Consider the following 19,301-nt stretch of genomic DNA (forward strand, 5'->3'; position numbering starts at 1 on the left):
GTTCAAAATCAACTTGCGGGATAGAGATCATGTTCGGGTAGGAATAATAAGCATGTGAGGTAGATATCATGTGGGGTAGGACTTTCATTTTTATGGTCGTTTTTGATTATTTTTCACCTCACTAACTCTTTTCATCTTTATTTTATTTTATTTTATTTTCATCACTTGCATCATTCAAAAGAGGTCATTGATCCACTAAAACGTGTTTGTTAAAACTCGAATAATCTGAATCCATGGACAAATGTGTTGTAATACAAGAGATGAAAATACAGAGGATAGTCTACAAGGCGACTATGTGTCACATTCAATCCTGAAGACATGGTGCCCACAATTGAAGAGTATATCACTCTGCTGCATTATAAAGGACTCAGAATGAACCGGGTCTACATCAAGCACACTGAAAGCTTATCTTTGAAGAACTGACTAGCAGAGGTTGCAGGGGTAGGATGAAGGTTATGTATCTTGGAAGTCCCTTTGAACACGACAATGGCAAAATGATAGCTGAAATTGGAGACCATTGCTGGCGAATTCAAGAAACAGATTAATGAACTTCACATAGTTCCTATCAATTAAGGGCTCCAATGACGAATTCATTGGGAACATACTCAACAAAAGTAAATGCTCGAGATGCGATCATTCAAGACTTCTTGGACCAGTATGAAAAATAACTCAACATTTTCACAGTTCATCTAGAGAGGCCGGAGCGGTTTGACAGGTTATTCAACCGGTGAAAGACGAAAGCAGAAGACTAGTCAACATGTCAGAAGCTGTCAGGATATTTTTGTGTCTTAAAAGATAAAACATTTTTGTCCCCAATAAGGATTATTCATAATAATAGTCACATTTCTTGGATCAATGCCTCGAACATTTCATGCATTCTTGCATTTTTGCATCTTCATCTATATTTTTAAGCATATTCATAAACATGAAATTAAGTCACGGATGATTCAATGAAGCGGTCTTAACCACATTACACCACATGAAAGTAAGATTTTAACAATTAAAGAAAAACTAAAATCAGTACAGGGGGAGCTGGATCAGCTGATTGTAGGACTAAGCCTGCCAGTATGATATGAGAAAAGAGTACCCATCTCCTAAGGGCTACGATGTTGAAGTTGTTGCCACATAAGGATTCCCAAAAATTCTTCTGAAAACTGTAAGGCGCTTGCCGAAGAAGGGGGCATGGCATATACCATTTGTACTTATAGGATTGTTTTGTTTGAACACATCTTTTAAACGATTGAATTCATGTTACTTTCAAAGGTGGAGCAATTGAACAAATTTTAATCTTTAGTTCTTTGAATATTAAATGAATTAAGGATTCTTTTAATTCTTCAAGAATTATAGATTTTTGACATATGACAAGATTAGACCTTTCTTACCCTGTCTCAAACCCTAGAATAAAATACCTTGATTCTTTACCCAAAATAACTCATGGTCATTACCAAAAAACCAAATTTTGACATTACCTCCATTTGAAATTCTTGAACATTACCTTTATCTTTTGATACACCCATACCTTTTTTGAGTCAATAAGATCACACAACTGTCTTTTTAGACCCAAAATTAACCTTTTTACCATTAAAACCCAAGGCATTGAGTTGTTCATTTGAACATGAGCATTCTTCCAAGATACAATTTGGGGCATCTCGCGGGAGCCTGAACATTGAGACATGATGGGAGCAAGGAGCAGAAAAAAAATTCATTTGAAATAATTATATCATGCATTAATTGCACTGTTTTCATGTGAATATAATTAATCCTAAAAATCTATCCCCTTGGGGATACCTCTTCTGTGAAGACTTACATGTATGAAATGATGAACGGCTTTCTTTCTTTATCCCTTCATAACAGGAGAAAATATATATCCCTTGCGTCCCCTTTTGAGCCTATAGTATTTTTTTTCTTCTGATTCAACCCTAACCAAGGATCACCCTCCACACTGGGGGGCAAGGTGGAGAAAATCTGCTCACATGAGTGAAGACATTGATTCAGATGAGATACCGAAAGGTGAACCAAATGCCAAGTGCAATGATTCAATCAGAACAAAAAGGGCAAAAAGAAAAAAGAAAAGGAGCAAAAAAGGAAAAAACAAGAACAAAAAAGAAAGAACAAAAATAAAAAAGGGGACAAAAAGCACATGCAAAATTCCCTAAAGACAAATGGTGCATCAAGCTTCAATGAGATTGATCAAGCACAATCATTCCCGAATCACTGAATCCCTTCACTCAAAGATCATAAAGCATCAAGAGAAAGAGATATTTTGAGCAAGACAAGATTGATGGCATCAGAATGAATTGATCCTTGGTTCAATACCCTGAAACACTTATTTAGGCCTATTATCCTTTCTTTCATAACCACGAACCCTGGCCTACATTACGTGCCTTAAAAGTCCCTTCTAATCATACATGGATTTCTAAACAGAAGAGACTATCTTCAGATTTCATCCCGCCCATCAGGATTAATCTTTGTTTGCAAAAAAACAATGTAATTAATGTATGGTAGAGAAAAATAACAAAGGGGGGTTCAAGACATAAATCCTGAATAACGTCTTGAAACCAAAGGAGGATTCGAGTTGAAAACCTGAAAAGGCGGCTCGAATATAAAAATTGTGCAACTGAGGTGATCACACAAATTCCTTGATAAGGCATCGCACAATCCGAGTGTGACAACGAAGGTTGGGAGTCAGAGAACACTTCCAGTAGAGAAGCATGCAAGTTACCCCATCAATCCTTTGAGCATCAAATACCAAACCTTTGAGCATCAAATGCCAAACCTTTGACCAAACACAATAACCTGAGACTTTTTATCCTTTCCTTACTTGACCATCTCTCAAAGATAGCTTTGATCTTGACACTTGTCAAATAGCTATAATTTATTGAAGGATTAACATTGTAATTAATTCTTTGATATCCAATGAACTCTAGCTTTATGATTCGTCTCAATTGTAAAACCGTGAAAGGGGCAATATTTTTAAAACTTGGGATTAAACATTTTTTGAAACTCTTTTAATTGATATTGAAAGACATTTTTTTCAAACAAGACAGTCTCTAGAGTGGATCTTGGTAAATGACATATGACTCTTAGACACAAAAACTCATGCTCAGAATCAATGCTGAAGCAAGAAATGAGGAACATTTTGGGCATCTTTGAAGATTCAACATGAAATATTGGGGCATTTTTTTGGGCATCTTTGGGGATTCAACATCCTAATGTGAATTATCAGGCCTTTTTCAAGAGATAAAATATAACCAATTCATGTTATATGCATCTTATGCATACATTTTAGAGCATCATTTTCCCCACATACATAATTTTTGCAGCTTTTAGAGTCAAGTTTCGACTTCAAGATGAAGGATACTCGATTCAAAAGCACCTTTAAAGATTGATGTTGGTTGCTTAACTCAGCAGCAAGAAGCTACACTTCAACCAATTTGACATATTGAAAGATCGACAGATCTTAGAATTAACTTCAGACGAGTTCGAGAGATAATTCAGAACCGATCCAGTTCACATTTACAAGTTGGATTTCAACTTCACGACGAAGGATATCCAATTCCTGGCTCAACTTCACGACAAAGGGGCCACCCACGATTTCAACTTCACGACGAAGGGAATCGTGCTCACCATTATCTCTCTTGAGACAGTTTCCCTTGAAACAAACTTTGTCTCTGTTGAGACAGTTTCCCTTGAAACAAATTTTTTTCTCCCTTGAGACAGTTTCTCTTAAAACATAAACATTGAAAACATTTCCCTTGAAATGAGTTTTGTCTCTCTTGAGATAGTTTCCCTTGAAACAAAATTCCGTCTCCATTGAGGCAATTTCTCTTGAAACATAAACATTGAAAACATTTCCCTTGAAATGAATTTTGTCTCTCTTGAGATAGTTTCCCTTGAAACAAAATTTGTCTCCCTTGAGACAGTTTCTCTTGAAACATAAACATTGAAAACATTTCCCTTGAAATGAATTCCGTCTCTCTTGAGATAGTTTCTCTTGAAACATAAACATTGAAAACATTTCCCTTGAAATGAATTTCGTCTCTCTTGAGACAGTTTCTCTTGAAACAAAATTTTGTCTCCCTTGAGACAGTTTTCTCTTGAAGCATCATCTTTGAATATGTTTTCCTTGGAACTAATTTCATCTCCCCGTGAGACAATTTCTTTGGAACTAAGTTTGTCTCTCTTGAGACAGTTTTCTTAAAACAAAATTTTGTCTCCCTTAAGACCGTTTCCCTTGAAACAACAAATATCTTTGAGATCGTTTCCCTTGAAACGAGTTCTGTCTCTTTTGAGACAATTTCTCTTGAAGCATCATCTGAACCGTTACACTCAGCTCAGGCACATACTTGGGATAGCATTTCTCAAATCAAAAAATAGGATGTGCACATCAGATTTGAACATTTGAAGAATTTGAGACCATGGATCAGAACTTGAAGATTCCAGAAAAACAACCAGAGATTGAGATTTCTCTCCTGAGCCCCAAAATAACGTTTATCTAGAGTCAATTTCGACTTCACAGCGAAGGCTATTGGACTCGAGACAACACAAGTTCAGCTTCACAACGAAGGGACGGCTGGTTGTCAACAATAATTTCCCAGTTTCAGGGCCAATTTAACTTCACAGCGAAGGATATTGGACCCAAGACAGCACAAGCTCAACTTCACAGCGAAGGGGCGGCTGACTGTCGACAAACAATTTCGGAGCCAATCTCAACTTCACAGCGAAGGATATTGAACTCGAGACAACACAAGTTCAACTTCACAACGAAGGGACGGCTGGTTGTCAACAATAATTTCCTAGTTTCAGGGCCAATTTCAACTTCACAGCGAAGGATATTGGACCCAAGACAGCACAAGCTCAACTTCACAGCGAAGGGGCGGCTGACTGTCGATAAGAAATTTCGGAGCCAATCTCAACTTCACAGTGAAGGATTTTGGACTCGAGACAACACAAGTTCAACTTCACAGCGAAGGGACGGCTGGTTGTCAACAAACAATTTCCCAATTCCAGAGCCGATTTCAACTCCACGACGGAGGATATCGTGCTACCCGAGACAACACAAGTTCAACTTCACAACGAAGGGACGGCTGGTTGTCAACGAAAAACTTTTCAGTTTCATCCGCGATTTTAACTCCACGACGGAGGATATCGTGCCACTCGAGACAACACAAGTTCAACTTCACAACGAAGGGACGGCTGGTTGTCAACAAACATTTTTCAAATTTCAGAGCCAATTTCAACTTCGCAGCGAAGGATATTGGACTCGAGACAACACAAGTTCAACTTCACAACGAAGGGACGGCTGATTGTCAACAAGATTTCGTTCAGAGTCAATTTCATCTTCACAGCGAAGGATATTAGACTCGAGACAGCACAGCTCAACTTCACAGCGAAGGGGCGGTGACTGTCAACAAACAATTTCCCAGTTCCAGAACCAATTTCAACTTCACAGCGGAGGATATGGACTCGGAACAATATTTGGATTTCAACTTCATGGCGAAGGATATCCAATTCTCAGGCTCAACTTCACGACGAAGGGGCCCTGTACGATTCCAATTTCACAAACAGATTGACCCAACTTCACGACGAATGAGTCATCTGTAACGCATCAACACCGAAGTCTTCAGGTCAAGTTTCACCTTCACGACAAAGTATCTTGATCCAGAAGACGATTCAAAGGCCACTCGCCAAAAGCTTTGAGTTCGATTCCAACTTCACGACGAAGGATATAGTGCTCAGAAGCTTCCAGATGAACTCGACTTCACGACGGAGGAGTCATCCGTAACTCAATTCGACAGGGAGTTATTGAAACATCATAGTCAATTTTCAACTCCACCGAACGAAAAGTGTGTCTTTCAATCTTTGCCCTATCCCCGTTATACGACTATGGGCAAAGAGGGGCAGCTGTCAACACACCTTTTTCGTCCTACTAGGATTCAAACTCTCAAAAATAGGATAGAATTCTGCTAGGATTCAACTCCTAAAATAGGATAGAATTTTGCTATGTTTTAAACTCCTAAAGATAGGATCCACAAGCACTATAAATAGCCATTGTAGCTCACTATTGTAACACACGATTGGCATACGAAATTACCAGAAAAAATACGAGCAAATAGATTGTTTTGAAGCTATTGTAAACAATTCAGGAGCAATAAAAGGTGAAAGCTTTTACCTTTCGCATTCTTTCTTCATCATGTGTTGTTATTCGTCTTTGTGCTTGAAAAAAAAAACAGTTTTGGTCGAGGAAAAGGGGTTGTCGTTCGAAACTTTTCTTTTAGATCTACACAACCCCGAGGCCGTTTTGAAAAAATACTGAGATATTTAAAACGAATGAAAGGTTTGCCGCCGATGAACGGTCCCTTATGTATTATTTTCATATTTTATTTATTTCTTTTTGATAAATCGTATTATTAAGTATATATATATTAATTATTTTTATTCTAATAATATTTTAATGTTTTTTAAAGTTATTATATATATATATATATTTTAACTATTATATTTATTATTATTTTACTATTAACGTATATAAATATTTTTCTCTTTGCTACTATTATTATCATTATATGTATATTTTTATTGTATTTTATTTTATTTTACTTTTTTTAAACATATGCATATATATATACATTTAATTATATTTTTATTTTTATCTTATTTTTTTGTTTTCATGTATTATATTATATTACATTATTATTATTTACTTTATTAAATTATTTTTTTTCGTTATATATTTATATATATATATATATATTATATCATAATGTTTTTTGTTTATTCATTCTATTATATTATAGGGATACATCACACTCATTTATAACTACGGTCCCACCCCTTATCGTCTTTTCCTTCCCGACAGTTATACTTCACCAAACCTTGACTTTCTTTTTTTACTTTTTTGGTGTGATTGCGTTTTTTATTTTACTACTTATTATCATTATTATTATTTTGCACTTAATAATTATATGTTTTTATTCCTCTTTTAGTTTTCATCATTTTTTTTATTTTTTCCTTCTATTTTCTTTATTTCATTTACTCTTATTTCCTTTTTCCTTTAACGCGTTTCTCGACTTTTTAAGGGTACTCTTTCAAATTGATCGAAGGTAAGTAATTTTGGATCATATGTTACCTTTAAATTTTAACTTTCGATTTTCTTAATTAAAAACAACTGGAAATTACGTAGTACCGAAAGGGCGGTTCAAGGGTGCTAATCCTTCCTTGACCGTAACCGACTCCTGAATCCGACATATCTTTGGTAAGACGCAGATCAGGTAAGATATAAGGTATCCGATTAACTTATTTATTTTTTTAAATAAATAATCGGTGGTGACTCCAATCATATTTTTCAAGTCGAAATCCAATTCCGGGGCCCAACCGAAAGACGGTTACGACAGTAAGTTTATGTGCTGAAGAAGGGAATAAGATGGAGTGTTGGAAACATTTGTGATTTTCTGTTTTACCATCTGCATGTATAATAATGTTGATACAATTATTCAAATTCAAAATCAATAATACTCTATCATTAGGGACGCTCGATAAGTTCTAAATAGATATGATGTTAAGTATTATAAAACTTTTGATTTAAATATTATATAATATGTTCTTAAATAGGTACGATATTAAGAAGCATGCATGGGACTTGGTCTCACTTAATTAGATTAAATTTTTAGTATGTTTCCTTCATTTGGTTATTTACTCCTATCATTTTAGTTGAAAATTTTGAATGGACAAAAACTGATAGTTTCGGTACTAACGCGTAATTTATCTATTAGTTTATATATGTAAATGTAAATATAATATTCAATTGTTTAAAAACTTAATTATTATTTAAATGGTCTAGTTGATTACAAGATAATATATGTTCAGAACTTTTTAAACTATCCACAACCCACATCGGTTTATGTTTAATGAGGGAACACTTGTATTAATCACCAATTTACACATATGTTTAATGAGGTGGTGAAGTCGATGGATTGAAGTGTGCAGGTATTGAAGAAGTCATGGCTTCTATCACCTTTCTCCTGGCAATGTAGAGCTGGTTCAGAAGATCTTCATAATGGGATTCTACTTCTTGTAGCTCTCCAGGGTTGAGTTGATCAATGGGAGCTTCCCACCAACAATTACCTTCACTCCCACTGGCCTGCTCAACCTGAGCAAGTGCCTTTGCTTTCTCTTTCACTGCCTCGAGCTGATTGACCACCTCATTGTAATTTTGAATCACTGATTGGTTCTCTCTTTGTTGAGCCTCAACAAGAGATCGAGCGTTGTTTGGGGATGGCCGATTATTATAGTTATTTAAAAAGCAGTTTGCAACAGTTTCGATTGAAGGATGACCAAATGAAAAGGGCTTACGCGGCAGGCGAGAAGCAAATGAAAAGAACGTCCGCACCACAAAGCGTGGTTATCTCACTTATCTTCTTATAAATGCCAGGTCGCCGTTTTGAAAATGTAATCAGTCTATCATCCATATTTTCGATAACCTTAATCTCAATCTTTTGTTTCCCCTTAGTTTTCTTTCCCTCCCTTGCCATTGCCAGAAGAACAGACGACAAAAGAAAAAGAAAAAAAAAAACAGGAAGGTTAAATAGGGCTTATTAGCCTTTTAGAATATTATAGAATAGAATTCTTGTTGGATGAAATGCATATATAGGACTGTAAATGAATATATCTATATTAAATTATAAGAATAATCATCATCAGTGAGTATGTAGTATTCTTATATTCTTTCCAGTGCTGAAATGGAAAGCCAGCCAAAATCCATATATATTGCATATTGCTTATCAGTGTTGGACGGTTGAATGCATTGCATTAGCAGGGACATTAAAGATTTAAACAGACTTAGTAGGTAAAATATCATGTTTCTAGATTCAATTCTTCCTTATTAGAGTTTGACTTGAATACAATAAGATTAAAATTGATAAAAATATAAAATTAAGAGAAAACTGGGGAAAAAAGAGAGAGTAGAAACTTAGTTTAATCGAAGGTAGAAAATTTACTATATTTTGTGTTCATCAAAAATATGAAATATAATTTGAGTAGATTTTTCACTGCATAAATTTCTTTCCTAATTAAGTAATTATCCATATTAGTGAAAATCTTATCGTGGTTATTATATTTTTACTGTATTATGGTTAGAAGTCAAATTCTTTCTAAAAATCCTATTGTATACCTTTAATAAAGGATTATTAGTAAAAATTCTTTTTTTTTGCCTATAATTTTTTTTATAAAACTTTCTATATAAACTTTTAATATCTAATTTATTATATGATCTCTATACTTGCCCTTATTTTTTAACATATCTAATTTACTATAGTAATTTTTTTTGCCACATTACCGTGGCCCCAAATTATTTAAAAAAAAGAATTACTATACTTTTTATATTATACAACGAATTCGTCATCTCGATGTGATAAGTTTAATTAGATATATTTTTTATTATAGGTCTAATATTTTAATATTTATTGTAAAACTCGTTAAAAATTTATTTTTTTCAAATTTTTAATATGAATTAAACTTTTTTATATAAAAAAAAATGAAACTCGTCACCTTTTAGTGTAACAATATTTTTCAGCTACATTATCCATGTAAACATATCAAATTTTGGTATTGGGTAAACTACATATTTTTAAAATTTAAAATAATTATGCTTGAAATTATTCATACTTACAATTAATAAAAAAAAGTACCAATTAAGATTTAGTCATAAATTATTTTTTAAAAATTGTCAATATATGTGTCACGGGGGAGCAATGGGATTTTCGTGTCTTTCTAAAATCCTTTATTATGGTAAAAAAAAAAGTATTATCGTTTGAGGGGGAAAAGCTGCTAAATAGATTGTCAAGAGTTGTTTAGGTCAGTTTATAAGTTAATTAAAATTTACACCTATAAATAAATATCTTTTAATTTACAGTAAAACACTATTTCTTTTTACCTAAATTTCAAATCCTAAACTCCGAACCCGTTAAATATTTATTTTATTTCTTTTTGATTGAATCAAGTTCGCTAATTAACATTCTTACAATGATGATGATTATCTAATTGACTTTGCTTTAGTTAATTAACATGAGTAACAAAATATACGATTTAAAAAAATAAATAGCAAATAGTTTAATAAAAGAGTGATCATAAGAAAATCAACGAAATTAGTTTAAATGTAAGCAACTTAATTAAAAACAAACAAGACGGAATGTTACTAACCGAGATCATGTATATATTCTTGAATTTGGTACTTACAATTCTTCGTCTTATAGATCGTATATAAATCTTGCCTCAATCGTGTATGAATTTGGTATTACAATCTCGTCTATGATCGTATATAATTGCAATCGTGTTTGTTATAGATGTAATGTTACGTTAGATGATAAATATTGGGTAAACTATATGAATGATCCTCTGTTTTTATTTTGATCGATTTTAGTCACAGGTTTAAAATTAAATGCATTTGGTTGTTATATTATCGATTCGTTCGGTTTTATTCCTCATCCGTTACCCATTAAAAGAAGTTTTGCATTTCACTTAGAAAAAAAACACGTGTCATTATCTCTTCTTCTAACTAGGCACTTGAAGCTGTAAAATGCATTCAATGCTAGGAAATTTCGTAAAAAAAAAAACAAAATTTACGTTCAAAATCCCAGCTTGAACGACATTGTAACCCATCATGCTACCGCAACTGCCCAACTTCAGTCCTGTTGCCATGCCTGGACTCTACTCACAGCCATCTCTACTAGATGATGAACCATACAACATAATCCATTACACAATCTCCACTGTGATCATCCTTGCCTAGAGTAACATGAAGTACGTGCCATCGTATCAGTCTTAGGCCCTGTCGATGACCTCCGAAAGCCATCATTTGTACATTGGCTTCCTTCCATGGACCTTCTCGATTGGTTGGCTCTGTTCTACGGTTTCAAAAGTGACATCGTGAAGAACCAAATGGAACACCTTGTTCTCCCACTTAGCCAACGCGCAAATGTGCCACTCTCGTCCGACCGACAACGTCGGAACATTCCGAAACATAGTCATTCAAGAGTTTCGATGTCATCTGCTCAAGAATTACACTAAATGGTGTAGAGAGATGGAGAACTTCTTCGTCGAAATAAAAAATGATTTTGATTGAGTTTGAGTGTTTCATTGAATTTGAGATTTATATCGAATTTTTACACTGCTAGAATTTGTGTCAAGGTGGAGATTGTTAAAGTTTGATACGAGTTCGATTATACTCAAATTGATAAAGATATAAATTTAAGAAAAAAAATAGAAAACTTAATTTGATTGAAAATAAGAGAAATATTGTAATGTGTGTTAATTGAAAGTGGGGAAATAGTTTAACAAGAGACTTATTATAATTATCCTTATAGTATATTAGTGATTAGTGTTGGATGTCAAATTATTTATGAAAATCCTCTTGTATTTTTTAATATAATAAAAATTATTATTTTTACTTATAATTTTTTCAAAAGAATTTCTACATAAAATTTTAATGTCTATTATATTGTATGATCGCTATACTTATTATTATTTTTAACATATTTAATTTACTATAATAGAGATTATAATTAAGTTTTAGAACAGAGCAAATTGAAAACTTCTCTGAATAATATAAAATATTATTCAAGCTCTTGAAGTACCATGCAAAAGTTTGCATCAGTAATTGTTTTCCATAATTTATATTTACCATTAATGTTAAGCAATGAAGTTAATAAGTTATGCACGACTTCTAAAGAAATTTCTATTAGTTTTGGGTAAACTATATATTAGTCACTCAACTATCATTTTGGTTATGTTTCTATCATCAAACTATTGTTTTTCTTTCTAAAATCATGTATAATGTTCCATTTTGGTATTATCTTGTAGTGAAACAATAGAATCACTGTTAATTTTTTAACGGTAAGTGACCAAAACATAACCAAAATGTAACATTAGATATGATTTCAAAAAACGTTGAGTGACCAAAGCGAACCTAAAGTGATAGTTGAGGGACTAAGTATGTAGTTTACCCTAGTTTTTAATCATCTGGATGTAAAATTTTGATGGACCTTGTAATCCCATCGTGATAGATTCTTTTATTTACTTAAATGTAAAATCTTTTAACAAGATCATGAAAGGGAAGGGGTTATCAACATGTGAATGAAAGCTAAGTCATATTATAAGAAAATGCTTAGCAGAAAAGCAAATTCTATCTGAAGCAGTAAAAGTTGAAGAAATGGACCCAACACTTCTATTAATGACCAATTTAATACAGTAGATAAATTAATATTGGTGTACATAGCTAAAAACTGGCAAAGCTCTAAGCTTAAAACATATCATAGACTTGACTACACGACCATTTAGTATCACTTTTATTAATCACCAGTTTACTGAAAGTCAAAAGGTATACTTAATCCCAGGAAGCAATCAAATGATCCTGCTTTAGCAACAAGGTGAACTTTACTATTCTACTTGTTCAGAACTGCCAGCAAAGACATCTGAATTGAAACTGTGCAGAATCCCTTGGAGTAGGTATTGAACAAGTCACGGCTTGAATCACCTTTCAATTCTTGTTCTTGTTTCTCTTGAGGGTTAAGTTGATCAATGGGAGCTTTCCACCAAAAATACCTTCATTTCCACTTCCCTGTTGTGCAAGTACATTTTCTCTCTCTTTCGCTGCATTCAGTTGCCTGACCTCATTATAATTTTGATTTATTTGGTCGACTCTTTTTGGTTGGTTAGCCTCAACAATAGAGTTAGTGTCGTTTGGGTAAATGAAAAGAATGTAGGTACCACAAAGTGTGGTTATCTCACTGTTTTCTTGTAAATTCCAGATCTTAATGAATTAAGAAGCGAAATTGGAGTGTTCCTATTAAACACGGCTTCACAATGGCAATAAAGTCGCGGATGTCTGGCCAAGGGCGCTTCATTGACTACCTGGATCACATTGTTTTTGTTTATCCCCGACGTCGATCATGAATTTGTTACAGGAAGACCTGATGGTGTGTAGCTAAGTTGTTAGCTTGTTTTCGCCCTTGTTTTTTATGTTTCTTCGATATATTTTCCTCCATTTAAGTCAGGGAGTTTTTATTGAGGCATATTTTAATATTTTCTTATATGGTTTCCTCGTTAATGAAATCATACCTTTACCGGAAAATATCACCTTTCTAGATTTATTTTTTCCTTCCAAATTAAGATTTTTGGGATGATTATATTGCCTGCCATATATGAAGAACACATTTTATCAATTAAAACATTAAACTTTCAATTTGATTTCAATCAAGAAATTATTAACTATTACATGATAATTGACTATTACATGATAGTTGACGTGGCAGTTAAGAATTTTGTATAAAAATATATTTACTCCTCATTATTTATACATTAATTAATTTAGATAATAATATATTTATTTTCATTAATTATACATTATTATTTAATCTTAATCTATATAATATAAATCTCATATTAATTAGATATTGATTTTTTAAGTGTTCAAATATAATTTTTGAAACATATAGTATTGAATGATCAAAGAAAATATAAAAGGCACCCTTTTGAAGGTGTGGTGTTTACATGACTGAAAGAAAATATCACTTTTGATAAATAATTCAAAATAACTAGCTAGATAACACGTGTAGAAGTTTGGGTGACCCCTGGCAACTCACATGAAGCATGCGCCGTTGTAGTCGATCATAGTTGCCTGTTTCGTTAAGCAATCCCTCCTATTTCATGTTAATTTCATTTTTATTCAAGTCAAAGATTAAAAAGGTTTCCATAAAGAAAATATAGAGAGTAAACCAACTGAAAACACGCAACAAGTTGAAAATGAAGGCGAACGAAATCAAACTTGACCCAATCTGGTAAAAGAAATGGGACCAACACGCACAAAACTTGGCAGGAGTTGGAAAACATAAAAGGTCGTGCTGGTGCGCCACTACAGCACTAGCTACTGACTCAAGAGAAGGAATTGTGGGGCAAAGGGTGCACAAAAAGAGCACCATGCATGCATGACAAAGAGCTCTCATGCCTCTGAATATCAGCTCATGAAAGCGCATCTTACGTATAAAGGAACCAGGACCGACAGAGATCTACGTACTCATGCTCGGATACTGATCGACAAAATATATACAAACTGGATCCAGCACCACATAATGTAGCAGCATGCCTCTTGTCTGCCAACAAATTAATTCTACAGCGCTACAGTGGGGTAAATACCACATCAACAAAAGACGAACTCTGAGCAAAGTGGTGCTCACAAAAGGTAATCGGTGCTCACAAAAGGTAATCAGTGCTCACCAGTGGGTAACATATAGCTGCAACATGGAATAAACAAAAAGCAAGTGGAATATGAAATCATGCAGAGGAGAACTATTAGTGAATATTTTAAAGTACATGCCGTTGCCATTCAAAGCAGCTAGTTGTGCCATAACCCATAACGATGATGGCAACTAACAACTTAGTAGTCGTATTACACAGACAATTCCATCCCAACTTCTATCTCCTTCTAAGGGAAAGATGTATGCTTCAGAAGTTTAAGAGTAATCCTGCCCTGGCACACCATTACATGCTAACTGGAAGCTAAAACACAACATTAATTCTAAATACCTATCTTTTTCATCTCTGGACTGCAAACCATCGAAACGGACAGTGAAGGGTATGCAACACATGATAAACTTGAATTCTAGAAGTTGAGGAAATCATTACCACAATACGAGTTTAATCTCCGTTCTTGAAACTCTTAACTCCAAGCTTCTCTGCTTCAACCTTGAGAGACTTGAGGTACTGAACCGCTTCATCAAGAACTGCTACAGTACCCATCTCGTCTGCACCTGGAACAATCCCCCTTAATGCCTTGATCATTTTCTTCATTTTCAGCTGCTTTTTTAGTATCACAAAAGCTGCCCCTACCAGAGGATTTCAGAGTAGAAGATCTCTTTCTTGGTTTTGAACCATAGGCAGAGTGAGAATCAGAGTCACTTTCATAATTACCATAATTACGTGCAGTGCTAACTTCTTCATCATCTTGTTGTCCTTCCTCTTCTGAGCTGAGAAGTGCATCAATGTCATCTGAATCCTCTTTCAAAGATGAAGAGGTTTCTTTTTCCACATCATTAACATTTTTTATGACATACCTTCCATCTATGTAATTTGCTAAACCATTAAATCCAGGACCATTTAAATTGTTTGCAATAGCAGGATTGAAGATGATCTGTCTTCTATGATCAGTCTGGTTGAAGATAATGAATTCTTGGGACAAGCCTCTAAGGATTGAAACTCACGCCATGGAAGGGAGGCAATGGCTTAGCACATAGAGGAAAAACAGTACCAAAAGCAGATGCACTGGATAAGCATGTGATTATTGCCCACTTGATCTGCAAATGTGGGCACTGCTTTTGGGGGGTAAAACTGTTGATGACTCTGCATCGAAATTTCTACTTAATTAAGAGGTTCACAACAAAGATGCTTCTTGGCTTTGAACGCGCAATTATCCAACTTTTCAGTGGGAAGGAAGTTTTAACTATATAATTTTGGTGAACAAAAGACTAGACTACTGGATTGCCATTACAACATAACAGAGCTACCTATCCCAAATTGCCATTAACACGACCAGTTTTTCATTCTGTTAGTCTTACACAGAACACAACCAAAACACTAACCCAGATCCCAATTTCCAAGAGTTCTGTAATAGCAGACTACTTAACAGGTTTAAGCAACTGACGGAAATAGTCGGCCTGCAATAGCATATGGGAAGTCATATAACCATAAGAATTGCATAGGTAATAGTACAGCTAAAACAAAAAGAAGATCGTCAACCATAAGAACCAAAACTTTAGTGCTTGGTGTTTTGGAATCCCTTCTAAAATTTCTATTTTATAAGGAAGCACATTAGAATGGTCAAAAGTTTATATGTTTAGTTCGTGTTCGGATTAGTGTTCTCACAATAGGAAATCCACAAAGGAGTGTACGAACTACAAATATTTCGCATTACTCAAATTTGAAAAAAACTTATTTCTTTTCAACTATACAATTGCAATATACGTATATGTCCATGTTTGAGTGTGCTATAATTCAGTTGCTTGTGGGCATTAATAGACAGACTTTTCCAATCAGCTATTTGACAAACTACAATCAGAGGCCCATTCAACCTAATCCAGGTATACTACAACACTAGTAATGGGGCCATATCTGAAATGGCAATAGATTTTATCTAAGACGGCCTTTCATACAATTCCAAGAACAAGCATATATAACAGGATGAAACAGCAAAATTAAAATTTGAAACAAGAGCATACCTGACAAACTTGAACTAGCTTATAGTATGCAATAAAGCCAACGCTCATTATAATCTTCCCGGCTTCCTTAATTGCCCTATATCTCTTTATGGTGACCGAAATGTAATTCTCACTCCTCCAACCTAAAATTTTCCAATTGCCAACAGCACTATTGACTGAACTGAATTTCCTTTCAAATTCAACTGAAATTAACCTACAACAGTAGAATAATTCCTTCAAAATAAAGCAACATAGAGACGTGATACACATCATCACAATGTAAATCTCGTTCTATTCTGGGAAATTACAAGGCTATAAACAATCTTCGACAGAATTATCAGACTCAGAAACTTACCAACAAAACAAATAAAAATTACAGAATTACAAAAAGAAAACCACTATGCGCACACGGTTGACGAAAGACCACGGCATTTTGTTACTCTTTGATTCAATCTCGAAGCGACTATTGAAAACAAATCCAAGACTTTAGAGTTTAGCCTGCCATAAAGAATGATGAAATAGCAGTTAAAATCAAACAAAAAACTCGTATTAAGATACCAAAAGATCTGCAGTAAAAAGCACGAAATACAATAGATCAATAATAATCCAAGCTCAGTGGAAGTAAAACTCAAACAAAAGAAAGTTTTATTTTGTAACATATAGATCTTAGAGAAATTTAAAAGATAGAGAAGATGAAGAAGAAAACCTCACTTCCTTAAACAAATCACAAATTCCTCAAAGAACTATGAACACTGAACATAATTAACAAATAAAATAGAGAAAAAAAGAAGAGAAGAGAAGAAAAGAAGAAAACCCAGAGACTAGCAAAAGTACTAATATATATTACCTATTTTCTAGGAGAAACGTAGACAAAAGTTCAGAGAAAATAAGATTAAATCTGATAAATCTTACAAAATAGAAGCTAAAAGATAAAATATGGATAGATCGAAGGACAGGAAGCAGCCAAACAAGAGAGGAAGAAGATAGGGAAAACTGGTCTGAAAAAGAAGCCCCTGGGTTTGCGCTGGAGAAAGCTGCAGAGTTTTAATTAAAAGAGTGAAGATAGGTGAGTTTTTTTTTTCAAAAAAAAAATTGCATTCTTTTTTTTTGGGTTAAATATACAACTGATACTATGACTATATGATATTATTTTATTAAGTTTTTATATTATTAAAATTTATAAAATTAATTTTAAATTATAGTGTGTTATATTATTAAATTTTTCGACTATTAAAAATTATAAAATAATTACTTAAATTATTAAATATTAATATGATGATTAAAATATAATAATTATTTAAAATTTTATAATTATATTTTATCATATCAAAATTAATATATTAACATTGATTACAAAAAAAAAGTTTGAATGCACTCGTGACAGAGAGGAAACAGTGGGGCTCACGAGGTTTGACAAATCCTTGAATCCACTTTTCTCTCATTTGCTTTATGTTTTCTTTTTTCTCGAATGTGAAATGATTTGTTATTATTTTATTAAGTTTAAATAGATTATAAAGTGGTATGTATTTTAAATATTTTAAATTATTTGACAATAAACGTTTAAAGATTCTATTGTATTCATTGGTGCTAGAACCTTTAATACTTAAAAATAATAACGATTTCTTTAATCACTGAGATAAATTGATATATACGTTTTGTTATTAATAATAAATTGAATCCATCAAATATGGTGGTGAGTATTGTTTCTTCTAAAAGTTGTGAGTTTGACTAATTATATTTGTAGAAAGTAAATATGATATTAATAATTAAAAATAATTTTGTGTAAATATTATTTTATAATGATTTTAAACTATTGAAAAAAATAATGAAATTCATGTAAAAATAATAAGATCCGCAATTTTATAAATTCAAAAATATTTTTAATATATATATATATATATATATATATATATTAACCTTAAAAAACCAATTAATTTTTGTACTTTATATTTCATTATTAAATTGATCAACAATAATTTTAATTAAAGGAAGGGATCAATTGATCTTAAATAGACATTGGCTCATAAGATGTTAATTGAGTGTATCTTTTTTTTCCCCATAAAGGTTGAATTAATTTTTCAATATTTTTCCAAGGATTATGGTAATACTTTTCTCTCATTCATGGAACTCTATATGTTGGTTGGCCAGAAACCATTTCCACTGTATTGGATTGTTCTTAATCAAAAGGATGTGAATAACAGATGATACACTTACTTATCAGTGTATAATGATTTTATTTTATTTTTATTGCTAGTATGACAGCATTTGTAGCATGTTTCTTCATTTGGTTGTTTACTAATCCTTTACGCTGTAAACGTCCATATCTAATATAGGGTGTTATCAATTAAATGATTCTTTTTAACCATATCCTGAAAGGGAAGACAATATATATATAAATATATATATATTATAGCTATATTAAATTATAAGAATAGTCATGATCGGTGAGTATGTAATATTTTTTGTGTGGATAAATCAGAATTTTATTATCCAAAATAGCAAAGTTATGCTACAACCAATCAGCAAAGTTATGCTACAACCAATCAGTAAAATGAACAAAAAACTAGATACAAAAACAAATGATTGATTATATTATACCCCAATCATTACAAAGGAAGAAATTAGTGCTATTTAGTCTATTAATAGATTTCCCCCTAAGCCGTGTACTAACAACTTCGATGATTTCCTTGAGCAAATTGTCAGTTGTTCGGGATCGACCCTGAAAAATCATTTAATTACGTTCTTGCCACAAGGAGTAAACATAAGCATTCCAAGCAATTTTCAAGATTGTGGTAATAAGAGATTTCCCTTTCCACTTTAAGCATGTCCGATCGACCATTACTTCCCAAGGCAGAGTAGTGAAGTTCATACCATTCAGATGAAGGATAGATTTCCATATATCAACAGCCAAGGGACAAAGAGAAAACAGGTGATCCCTTGTTTCATTACAATTTCTACAGTTTACGCAAATACCAGCAGTACTGATTCCATTTTTTGTAACCGATCACTACTGTTTACCCATTGAGTATGTAATATTGCATTTGCAAGATTATGCTG

At 33.1% G+C, this 19,301-nt stretch overlaps 1 protein-coding gene and 1 pseudogene across 1 annotated transcript; both read right to left on the reverse strand.

Annotated features, from left to right (window-relative positions):
- Positions 1–7,948: 7,948 nt before the first annotated feature.
- LOC120131513 (agamous-like MADS-box protein AGL62) lies at positions 7,949–8,531 on the reverse strand. Its single transcript, XM_039148500.1, has 2 exons — positions 8,353–8,531; positions 7,949–8,234 (listed from the first exon to the last, which is right to left on the reverse strand). Exons 1-2 carry the CDS (start codon positions 8,529–8,531, stop codon positions 7,949–7,951), a joined length of 465 nt encoding a protein of 154 aa, XP_039004431.1.
- Positions 8,532–14,313: 5,782 nt separating this feature from the next.
- LOC120131445 lies at positions 14,314–17,307 on the reverse strand (annotated as a pseudogene).
- Between the last annotated feature and the right edge of the window lie 1,994 nt (positions 17,308–19,301).

This window comes from Hibiscus syriacus, unplaced genomic scaffold (genome assembly GCF_006381635.1).
Source record: "Hibiscus syriacus cultivar Baekdansim isolate YM2019G1 unplaced genomic scaffold, ASM638163v2 tig00110556_pilon, whole genome shotgun sequence".
Taxonomy (NCBI): domain Eukaryota; kingdom Viridiplantae; phylum Streptophyta; class Magnoliopsida; order Malvales; family Malvaceae; genus Hibiscus; species Hibiscus syriacus.